This window comes from Nymphaea colorata, chromosome 9 (assembly GCF_008831285.2).
Source record: "Nymphaea colorata isolate Beijing-Zhang1983 chromosome 9, ASM883128v2, whole genome shotgun sequence".
Lineage (NCBI taxonomy): Eukaryota > Viridiplantae > Streptophyta > Magnoliopsida > Nymphaeales > Nymphaeaceae > Nymphaea > Nymphaea colorata.
Window position 1 is genome coordinate 22358847 of NC_045146.1, and position 11032 is coordinate 22369878.

The window sequence follows — 11032 nt, forward strand, 5'->3', positions numbered from 1 at the left end:
GGGAAAGGAAAAGTTTGTGCAAGAAGAATTTGTTCCTTTTAGGGTCATCTGCCAAAAGTAATAAACTGTTACTGTTTCATTGAGGCGGCAAATTCATTAGTGTCCCATGAATTCTTTGGAGATGCGCATGAGAGTAAAAATAGATTGTTACAGTTACCAAACAAGCCCTAGCCGTATAGAAATAGTGCCATCACAAATACTTACTACTGTGGGTCTAGTTATTCTGAACTTGTTGTTTTATTTAATTGTTTTGGTTGCCCTGTCACTCGCCAATTTCTTGGGGATTTCTTATGATAGCAGTGAAGAAGGATATATCACAAGACAAGTGACAATAAGCTAACGTTTTATTCACCAGGAAACCACATCTACATGGCGGTGGTTCCATCTCCATAATAAGCATAATCTCTCTCAAACAAGCAGCCTAACCAGCCATGGCAGGGAGAACTGCAACTGTCCCTTCATGGGTTATGAGCATTAGTCTAAATAGTCCAGTGACCATTACACATCTGCAATCCAACACATTTACTGCTACAGGTTGAACATCACCTTGATAGCACTACCTCCTTTAGCACTTGTCTCGAAGGCTTCCTCAATGTCCTGCTGTGAGAAACCAAACCTGTGGGTGATCAAAGGCTTCACATCGATCTTTCCACTTCTCAAAAACTCGATGCAGAGAGGCCAAGTGTTCTTGTAGCGAAACACACCGATGACATCTACTTCCCTGTGCGCAACGACGAAAATAGATATAGACAATCAATAGACGAAATTCCTCCTTCAAAGTTCCTGGCCAACAATTTTTATGCAGGGGGAGAAAAAGTGCTTTTCCAACGAAAGAGATTCAAAGAACAAGAAAAAAGGATAATTGACAAAAGTATTATACTGCAACGCAACGCACCTTGCAGCAGCAGGAGTAAGGGGCACCGTCATATCATTATGGCCCATACCCACAAGGCAGACTTTACCACCTGCACGAGTAGCCTTGAGGGCAGTTGACATGGTGTTGGTGAAGCCCACACAATCGAATGTGATGTCGATCTCTCCATCCATGGCTTCCTGTATTCGAGTAACATTTTCATCCACATCCTGTCAATATGAGAGTAAACTTAGTCACTGAACTCATCTCCATTCTCCATGCTATAAACAAAAGCTGTCAAGCATACCATATTGAAAGACTTGATTTACATGCATTAGCTTAACAAGAAAAAAAATGCATCATGTTCCTGTTTCTCTAGGTGTAAAAACCCAACAGAAAGCCAGTCGAGCTCTTTCTTCTGCTACCAAATCAATCAGGGTGGATTCCGGATTCATGAGCTCTTCCCTCATGATCAATTCTGCTCACAGGGGGGAAAAGCTTCCACAGGATTGGAAGAGTTATTAACTGGAAGCAAATGAAATCAGCTCCTAGCAGATTGTGTACCTGAGTATCTGTAGTGATTTTGACACAAAGATCTGCACCAATGGATTTGGCAACAGCCAGCCTTTTCTCATCTACGTCAACAATAGCTATATGTGGAGCACCGAAAGCTCGAGCTGCGAGAAGGGTCACGAGGCCAATGGGGCCAGCACCCATGATCAGTACATTTGTCTCTGGACCAGCATTAGCACGCCGACAGGCGTGTACACCAACGCTTAGTGGTTCGCACATCGCCCCTTCCTCTAAGCTTACATTATCAGGCAGCTTGAAACAGAGATCAGCCGGATGCACAATCTGCCGCCGTTCAGGAAACAACAAGAAACGGATCAAGCTTCCAAGTTAGAAGAAACGTGGATGAATTAGGGGGAAATTAGCAATATGGGTAATGATGCCTTGCTTTCTGCCGAAACCAAAAATCGATGCAAATGTAAGAAGTACTTCAACAAGGGAAAATAGAGAAATCTAAAGATAGAAGGACAAACTTTTGATTTGCTTTTAGAATTTTATGTTGATCTTTCAAAAAAGGAAAACAAACTAAAACCACGTGCCTGATTAGCTAAAGATCCATGAACTGGAGGTGTTGCAAAAAACTTCATATCTGGGCACAGATTGTATCGACCACTTTTACAGTGGTCACAGCGCCAACAACTGATGCCTGGTTCTATTGCCACAGGATCCCCGACGACGACATTGCGAACCTCACTACCCACTTCCTCAATAATTCCAGCACATTCGTGCCCAATAACCATTGGCTCCTTAACCACAAAATGTGCACATTGCAACGTCTGCAATAAAAGAGAAATTACATTAACCCCTGCGAATTTAGCACCTCCATGCACATGACCACAGATTCCTGCAGCAAAACACGACAAACAGGAAGAAGAAGAAGAAGAAGAAGAAGAAGCAGAAGAAGAAGGAGGAGGAGGGAGAAAGAAAGCACTCAATTTAGAAAATACATAGCTGTAGACACAACCACATGCCAAAAAACTCTGGTAAAGGGCTCTACATGGACCTCTCCATGTCCAATAATGTTCCCTTACACCTCTCAACAACACTATTATCCTGTGATGTTTTGTGCATCTAGAAGTGTAATTTTTATTTTCAAATAGTATGAAAATCTTCTAATTCTTTCTCCAATGTTGCTTCAATGAACTTCAAAACTTTCTATTGAGACATTACTAGAAATAAACCTGATTCGAAAACCTTCATATGTTCGGACAAGTTCTAAGACCAAATCCCTTCACATGGAAGGAACACGGAAAATCTTAGTCAATAGGAATATAGAGCTACTCAAATTAAGTCTACACGGCTCAATGTCCAAAGATCAAATGGTAGAATGATTAGATCCCAGGAATCCATCAATATTATAATATGTTTAGATTCAGCATAAATAGAGTATGGTAGCTCCGAACAAGTTAATCTAAATTTGAATCTAACATGAACTTGAACTGAATTGGACAAGAATCTTAAACTATAATCAGATCCAAGCCCCAAATGCAAAGTGGAAATAAAGCTTGAGGTCATCAACATGAAATCTAAACACAACAATGTGCAAAATACAATCAATATGGATTGAAAACATGAAAGGATCCAATTTCAAATATTATATGAACGATACAGCAATGATTATTTAGATCCTAATAAAAGTTCTAAGGTAAGGTCAGACCGAGTCATTTTTATATACACGCTGTTTTTCATGGACTGAGCTCCTTCTTCTACACAACTCCGTCTGTGGCTTTTGCCCATTAAAATGGTGGAAAATGAAAGCAAACACTTCAAGCATCTTTTTGTAATTTGTGAATTTAACAATCAGGCGGGTGTGAATACCCTTTCTACGCCGACTTCTCGTCGTTTTTCCGTTTCACATTCTTTCTCCTCTACCGGAACTTCTGAGGGTTCATCAATAAACAGCGTATGCAGGCCGTTTCCGGCCATCAGCGGCCACCGGGGGCCGCTGCAACCGAAGGCCGTGGCGCCGGCAGGAAACACAGTGGTTTTCTTTGCTTTCTCTTTTTCCAGTAGGGCCACCCAAATTTCAGGCGACCAGCGAGCCTGTCATCGACGGAGCAGCAGGGTTCAGCAAGAGCAAATGCCCAGATATTTTCTGACGGTTGCGAAGATGATAACCTGGGAAAGGATATTGCAAGATCCTTCCGTCGTCCACGACGGATTCCTGCTTCTGGGCTGAACGAGACGCATGGTTTCCCCATAAAACAGTTCCCGCCACAGGTAAAGCTTCAATTTCCCCTTTTCCATTTTTCCAAGTTTCCTGGTTTTTGTTTTTTTTTTTCTTTTTGTTCCTCCCTCACAGCGACAGGAAGGATAGATAATAAGGGAGGGTTCCACAGAACAAAACCCATGACGGACGGCCTCAAAACCCCCTTTTTTATTTCCTTCATTGGTTTCAAGGTCCTAATCGTCTCAGACCCGAGAACCAGCTTCCACCAGGCGCAGACGCTTTGAGCTCTGCGTCCTTTGAATAGTATTTCTCAATTCTCATTATACATTTTCCTTGTACAGAGAAACGAACTCAATGGAAGAGCTACCTGTACTACAGCAGAAAGTGTAAACAGGGGAAAGAAACAAATCATATCTTCATTTATATTTACGTGCAGTTTGATTCTAATTTCTCTCTTTGTCTCGTATGGACAGATCTAGAAGCACCACTTTGATGCAACAATTGCAGAGTGAGGTATTGTGCTCTTCTCCAATCATGCATAGACAGTATGGTAATCAGAAAGAATACAGGTAAATAGCATATGTCCTTGATTCTTAGAAAAAAGGACCAGCCTCGTTTTGTTGAGGGACAGGCTATAGCAGAGATCTTAAAGAAACAGATTAGAAGTCTGACGGTGTGGAAATGTGCACACTGACAGACGAACCGAGCTTTCCAACTGTTTTGTATTTTCCTCTCTGTGAATTTACCTGTCTGTAATACCATTATTGAGAGGCTTCAGCACCTCCGAAGCACAGCAAACAGAAGAGACAGATAACCAGAACAAAAAGACAGCGAGTTTGGATTTTACGCGTCTGCTTCGAGCTTGCATGTGTTTCAGCCCCCTTGGATTATTCAACTGCCCAGCTGAGCACTTACCAGGCCAATGGATAACCTTTTTCTTTTCTCTGTTTTATTCTTAGTTGTGACTGACCCCGGGCCGGTAAGTGGTACGATATCGAGGCTCTGGCTCATGGGCATGACCGAACAATTAGTTCTCAGGAAAAGACCTCCCTGTCAGTTCAGCATGTCTGTAGATTGTGTGAGGAGACACTGGCCATGAAAATTTCTTCTCCCAAGCTTCCACCTCCAACACGAGACATAAACCCTTTATTTTAACGATGATGAACATGACATTTGACAAACTTCTCAACTTACTTACAAAAGAAAATATGAGAAACATCAATGAATGTTCTGTTTCGTAGTCTTTTTGACACGGACCACACTCACAAGAAGCACAACCATGATTTCCAGAAGGCTGAGTATTAATAGACAAAAACAATCAAATTTAGACTGGTTGGTGAAATCAAAACGGGGAAAAGTACTCCGCACCTTGAGATAATGAACATCGCTTCCGCATATGCCCACTGCCTTCATCCTCACCTTAACGTCATGGGGACCTGAAAAAACAACAAACAGACCATCGGATCCTCCTCCTCCGAGTTCGTGTGGAGTAAATCAGTGAGAAGCGAAAACGGAAACAGAGAGATACGATGCTTGGTTACCAAGGGGCGGAAGCTTGAAGGGTTGGATCTTCAGGGTGTTGACGGCAACCAGCCATGCTGCCATGTTCTCTTCCTGCGCATCTTCTGCCGAGCTCTCATGGGACTTCCCCCCTTCCCCATCTCTCTCTTGCTGTCTCGAAGTGGTTCAGATCAAGCACCATCACATGATTCTATTATATGCTTTTGGAAGAGGAGGAAGAAAGATGCCGTTCGACGAAGACTTGGCCACGCTCTTATCGTATTTCCAGGGGATTTTTGTTTTCTTCTTGTGTTCATCCAGATCTTACGTGTCGAGGATGGACGGATTCAAGGCAGACAAAAATAGTTCTTCCCTCCACCACCTCAGCCGTATTTATAGGAGACGACTGGCCCAGACAAAGCCTTATCTGCTTATGTTGTAGATTTGTTATGGCTTTTAATTGAAGCCTTCACGAGATTTCCCATTTCGTGGTCTTTCTTTTCATGAATTTCCGTTGTGTGTGTTCCCAAAAGAACGTCCTCGTTTCTCTTTCACCTACAAGAACCACATGGCTAACTGAAGCCGATTTGTTATTTTTTAAATTATTATAAAAGCACAAAAAAGAATAGTAGTGGATGCCAAAAAAATTGATGTTTAAATTCTTTCTGAAATGATGCTTCGTTCATTTATTTAACAGATGTAGTAAAAAACAAGTTAATGCAAAGCAAAATGTTGGCTTTTCTTACTTTCTTCAAAGGGGGAAGTTTACTGTTTTCATTTATAAGTAGTTAAAATTTTAAATCTTCGTAAAGAAGCAAAATATCACATTTATCCAGGCTACCACCGTGCTCCATTAATCCAAATGAAACCAATTAACTGGCTCCTTGAGTATTATGTAATTCATATACATTTCATTACAAAATCAAATCTACTTTTGATTTCCAAAGTTTACCTTTGAGTGAGTCATGCATACGGAAACCAATTAGCCAGCTTCTCACAAGAATTTTATATGGTTTGAGGAGCATGTCAGTCCGTCCTTAATTTGCTAAAGAAGACATGAAAGCCACCCGAAAATTATTGAACAAAAACTCTTGAAAACATTAAAACAAGTTTTTGATCAACAAAAATTACTTAGAACTCCAACCTAAGATGAGGGTATCTATTATCTAATGAACGACACTAAATGCTTTTTGTGCACGGAGTCCGGCAGTCGCTGGATCCACAAAGAGTAACGGTATTTTAGTAATTTTAAATTATGTCTTTTACCTTTTTTAATTTTTAATTTTCATTTTTGTCTTTTTTTTTTTGGTGTGTGAATAAAGATATTTTCGCCATAACCATATTATACTGGCGCACCCCATACTACGAGGTTCCGTGCAAGACTTTTCTTAAAAAAGTTCATCCGGAAAGAAAAAAAAAAAAGCCTATGAGAATAGATAAACTAGGATCACACTGTCAGAACGCCATCGCCATCCGTTCCTCACGGATTCGGCAGACGGAGGAACCACCAAAATGAGCGGTGGACTCTTGTCTCTACATGGCAGAAGCTAGCTGGCTCTCAACTCTCAAGTTCCTTGGGGCTCCCTTACTCGTGCTGTTCAGTTTTTAATGCATTAAACGACGGCTACGCTCACATCAAGATACTGAATATGTACTGTAAAGAATTACAGAATATGAAATGAAAAGAATTACAGAATACAGATGGACCACAAATCACGTTGATACAGCCATAGAAACTCATGAGGATAAACTTCACAAGTTTTCTTACATGAGAACAAGAAAACAGATGAAAGCTAACCTCAAGAGCGCCTCTCGACGATGAACCATACGATTAATACACGACGAAGATGGCGGTAGCCATCGTTATTCAGTAATAGAATCGGAAATTTTGTTGTTCTGATTCGCCTTCATAAAGCTATATTGTATGCATGTCAGATCAGATGCTAGCTTTATACTGCAGATCATTGCTGGCTCTTCTAGAGATTGAACATCACCTTGATGGCATTCCCTCCTTGAGCACTGACCTCAAAGGCTTTCTCAATCTCCTCCTGTGAAAACCCAAATCTGTGGGTGATGAGTGGCTTCACATCAATCTTTCCACTTCCCATGAACTCGGCACAGAGTGGGTAAGTGTTCTTGAATCGGAAGACTCCCAGAACGTCCACTTCCCTGAAGAAAATACACATAACAAGTTGCAATATAATGTAAATATTTCGTGTCGTTAGTGTAGAAAAGGCCAAGTAGAGCAAGCTATTATATAGGGGATGCGAATATTTCATGTCCTTAGTACAGAAAAGGCTAACCGGAGCTGTTATGTATACATACATATAGTTCTATAATTGTTAAGGACATTATGTAAGATGCATCGGAAGCAACCATCTAAGACCAATTTTGAAGTTATTCAGATTAATCGTGAACACAAATGGTATGGTGTTCCGAAGCATGCAAACTATATTTGTTTTCATTAATTATCTCTAATGGAGAAAGAAAGGACAGACACCATCATTGATGAAGAAAGATATTTAATTTCCATCTTTTAAAGGGTCACTTTTGCAACTTACATCAAAATTAATGACTTTGTTTCTTTTTCCCCCTCTCAAAAGTTGAGCACCTGTTCGTTAACATTAAAATTGTGCTGCGATTTGCTATTGATTCAAATGTTAAATGTTTTTATATAATTTTTTTTTAAAAAATTTAAGTCAAAGAAAAATCGAAAGTTCAATACTAATATATTCTCACAAACTTTTGAAATAGACTTGTAGAGTTTGCCTGATCCTGGCTAGTTTGCCAATAGATTTTTGTCCACTGAGGCGTGCAGTTACATTTAAGAGTTAAAGTTGAAGGAGGTCAACAATTCAAAATAGTCGTTGCATCTCTTGACATAATCTATTAGATGATGTGTAATTCCATGTTCGGACATTCCAGTGCATTTTAAGTGTAACATCCTATTGAAAAATTTAGTCTCATATCTAATACAAGAAGTTATTAAATGATTAGTTGTCTCAATTCCTAGCTTTTTTTAGATTGGAATCAAAGCTGTTAAGGGATGATTTGAGATCCATCAAATTGGGTTGTGATAATAGTTATAGAAAATTAGATCCCCATCCCACCTATGATGCATGCTGTTTGTGTTGAGTGGGTACATATGTTTTGCATCAAATATGTTTTGTATCCATAGCCACATAATCAATTAATTATCACTGATCAAATGTTTTGCATCAAAAATGTTTTGTATCCATAGTCCAGTCATGGAGAAGGAACTAAGAAACAATGTACACACACACATATATATAATAGATACCTTGCTGCAGCAGCGGTGAGAGGTACAGTCAACTGGCTGTGGCCCAAGCCCAGGAGGCAAACTTTACCACCCGACCGGGTTGCCTTAAGAGCAGTCGACATGGTCTTGCTAAAGCCAACACATTCAAAGGTGATATCAATCGGACCACCCATTGCTTTCTGCATCTCAACCACTTCTTCGGCCATGTCCTAAAAAATTTCAACAAGGGCAGGTTACCTTGGTAAACTTCAGAGAGTGTTCATCACTGTTTATCTACTAATTAGTTATTAATATTTTTATTTTTTTAAATAACAAATTTCTTATTGGTTATTCTTTCGATTTTGTAAGATTTTTCAAAAAAATTCAAACTCAAAAAGTGATTTTTAACTTTGTCGATTAATTTCTCAGAATCATTTTGACAAATGGTTCAATTCAAAACTGAAGCCAACAGCATCATAATGCTCAACACGACTTTTCAACCAAAATTCGAAGAGCATACGCTTTTCTCCCTATATATAGAGCATAAGAATAATAATCTGAATAGTGGAACAGCCTAAGGCCCTAAGCTGCTCAGACTTTATTAATTTCACTAATATCTCCTTAACACCATCCAAGAAACTCTTAATAACTTGCATTTTTTTTCAGAATCTATATCCTGACACTAGGACTATTTCTCTGGCCTAATGGGGAAGCAAAAAACTTCCTCGGCTTTGTGAAGTTTTTCCAATGACATTCTTTTTGGAGTTCTTTTTTTTTTTTTTTACTTGGTATTACCTTCACATCTGCAGAAACCTTGACGCATTTGTCTGCGCCAAGGGATTCAGCAAAAGCAAGCCGCTGTTCATCAACATCCACGATCACAATCTTTGGGGAGCCGAAGGCTCGAGCCGTGATCATGGTCATAAGCCCAAGTGGGCCTGCACCCACTATCAGAACATTGGTATCCGGCCCGGCCACCGCCCGCAGGCAAGCATGTATGCTCACACTCAGTGGTTCGATCATTGCTCCTTCCTCCAAAGTCACATTATCAGGGATCTTGAAACATAGATCAGCAGGATGAACAATCTGCAGAAAATTAAGCAAAGAAACAATTACTGCCGTTATGGTGAATTTTTGATCCATTCCCATGCATGCAATCTGTTGTATCAAAAATCAAAGTCACTGCCGCCATGTATAAACTAGGAACTACCCTCCCTCAACTTCAAGTCTTCTTTGAGCGGTACTGCCTATTCACCCACAGATGCATGATGCAGGATAGGTTTTATGAAGAAGGAAGTGAACCTGATGAGCTAGACCACCATGATAAGGAGGTGTTGCCAAGAACTTAACATCAGGGCACAGATTGTATCTGCCATTCTTGCAGAGATCGCATCTCCAGCAGCTGACGCCTGGCTCTACGGCCACCCGGTCTCCCACCGCTACGTTCTTCACCTCGCTGCCCACTTCTTCCACAATTCCGGCGCACTCATGCCCGATTACGAGTGGCTCCTTCACCACTTTTCCTGCAACTTCCATTTCCTGCAAGTGCGATGCATTTGGAGAAGGGAAAAGAGAAACAAAAAACTTGGAGTGCTTCTTATAACACCATTCTCATTCATTATTCGATTTTTTTTTTAATTATCATTAATGGAGGTTCCGAGGAGGAGATGATAGGGAAAACGCAAAACTAATGACACCAAAACATTGATACCTTTAGGTAGTGAACGTCAGTTGCGCAGATGCCCACAGCCTTCATTCTCAGTCGGACCTCAAGAGGACCTAACAGAAAATGGGGAAAGAACAGATTAAATTAGCAATCGAAGCCCATTTCGTACCAAATTGAAAAGAAGCAGAAACAAAAACTTGTTGATTTATTGCGACGGAGTCCGAAATGATCTAAAGAAGGATATTGTCACAAACTTCAGGTAAGATTAAAAAAATAAAGCCTCTTGAAAGGGTAAATATCAAAAGTATTTCTTTCATCGAGTTTGTTAACATGCAAGTAAAATTCAAGGTTTAAAAGTTATTATAGGAAGGAGTGCGCCAAATTTTAGCTTTTTTCCTTTTTGTCACAATTATTATGCACTGAATTCAGGATAACTGGCTTATATATTGAACGGCAGATTAAGGAACTAATCAAAACAAATCAAGTAGGGGAAGATACTCTCAAGAGGCTGAAGCCCCACCTGTCTTCTTTTTACCTCAGTCCAAAGCTTCAACACCTGAACAAACTTTTAATTACTTCCCTTCAACTCAAAATAGCACCCGACACCATTCGTAATGTAAATGAATAATACCAACAGGAATCAAATTGATGGTCAGAATATGTGACTCTATATATATATATATATATCGTCAACACTTATGAGGATAAGTTAAACACCTTTTTTTTTTGTTTTTCAAATTACAAGCAATTTTTACTCAAAACAATAATAAACAGAAAAAGACGATCATGAAATGAAGAGGTATAGCAGGATGAGAGACATACCAACCGGGGGGAGCTTGAAAGGTTGGACTTTAAGAACGTTTGCTGCAATAAGAAACGCTCCCATGTTCTCCTCAACCTCAACCGGGCTTTCATCGAAACCTGCTACTTCCCCCATGTCAACTAATCAATCCGGATCTGTCCACTCAACGCTTACTTGATCTAAGAAGAAAGATCGATAAGAAGATAACAGAG

At 40.0% G+C, this 11032-nt stretch overlaps 2 protein-coding genes across 2 annotated transcripts; both read right to left on the bottom strand.

The window, feature by feature from the left end:
- Positions 1-326: 326 nt before the first annotated feature.
- LOC116260847 (sorbitol dehydrogenase-like) lies at positions 327-5440 on the bottom strand. Its single transcript, XM_031639366.1, has 6 exons — positions 5135-5440; positions 4962-5029; positions 1963-2199; positions 1418-1708; positions 896-1083; positions 327-721 (listed from the first exon to the last, which is right to left on the bottom strand). Exons 1-6 carry the CDS (start codon positions 5196-5198, stop codon positions 529-531), a joined length of 1041 nt encoding a protein of 346 aa, XP_031495226.1. The 5' UTR covers positions 5199-5440; the 3' UTR covers positions 327-528.
- Positions 5441-6718: 1278 nt separating this feature from the next.
- LOC116260926 (sorbitol dehydrogenase-like) lies at positions 6719-11032 on the bottom strand. Its single transcript, XM_031639462.2, has 6 exons — positions 10841-11032; positions 10064-10131; positions 9655-9891; positions 9148-9438; positions 8395-8582; positions 6719-7262 (listed from the first exon to the last, which is right to left on the bottom strand). Exons 1-6 carry the CDS (start codon positions 10953-10955, stop codon positions 7070-7072), a joined length of 1092 nt encoding a protein of 363 aa, XP_031495322.1. The 5' UTR covers positions 10956-11032; the 3' UTR covers positions 6719-7069.

Bases quoted from the DNA above. Each gene is read 5' to 3' on its own strand.
- LOC116260926 (XM_031639462.2), bottom strand. From the start codon at position 10,955: ATGGGGGAAGTAGCAGGTTTCGATGAAAGCCCGGTTGAGGTTGAGGAG. The intron at 10,132-10,840 runs GTATGTCTCTCA...ATTTTCTGTTAG, and splicing joins TTTCAAGCTCCCCCCGGTTG to GTCCTCTTGAGGTCCGACTG. The intron at 7,263-8,394 runs GTATCTATTATA...TATTTTCTTCAG, and splicing joins CTCACCGCTGCTGCAGCAAG to GGAAGTGGACGTTCTGGGAG.
- LOC116260847 (XM_031639366.1), bottom strand. From the start codon at position 5,198: ATGGCAGCATGGCTGGTTGCCGTCAACACCCTGAAGATCCAACCCTTC. The intron at 2,200-4,961 runs GTGCGGAGTACT...CTTTTATTGCAG, and splicing joins GCGATGTTCATTATCTCAAG to ACGTTGCAATGTGCACATTT. The intron at 1,084-1,417 runs GTACACAATCTG...TCATATTGACAG, and splicing joins AAATCACTACAGATACTCAG to GATGTGGATGAAAATGTTAC.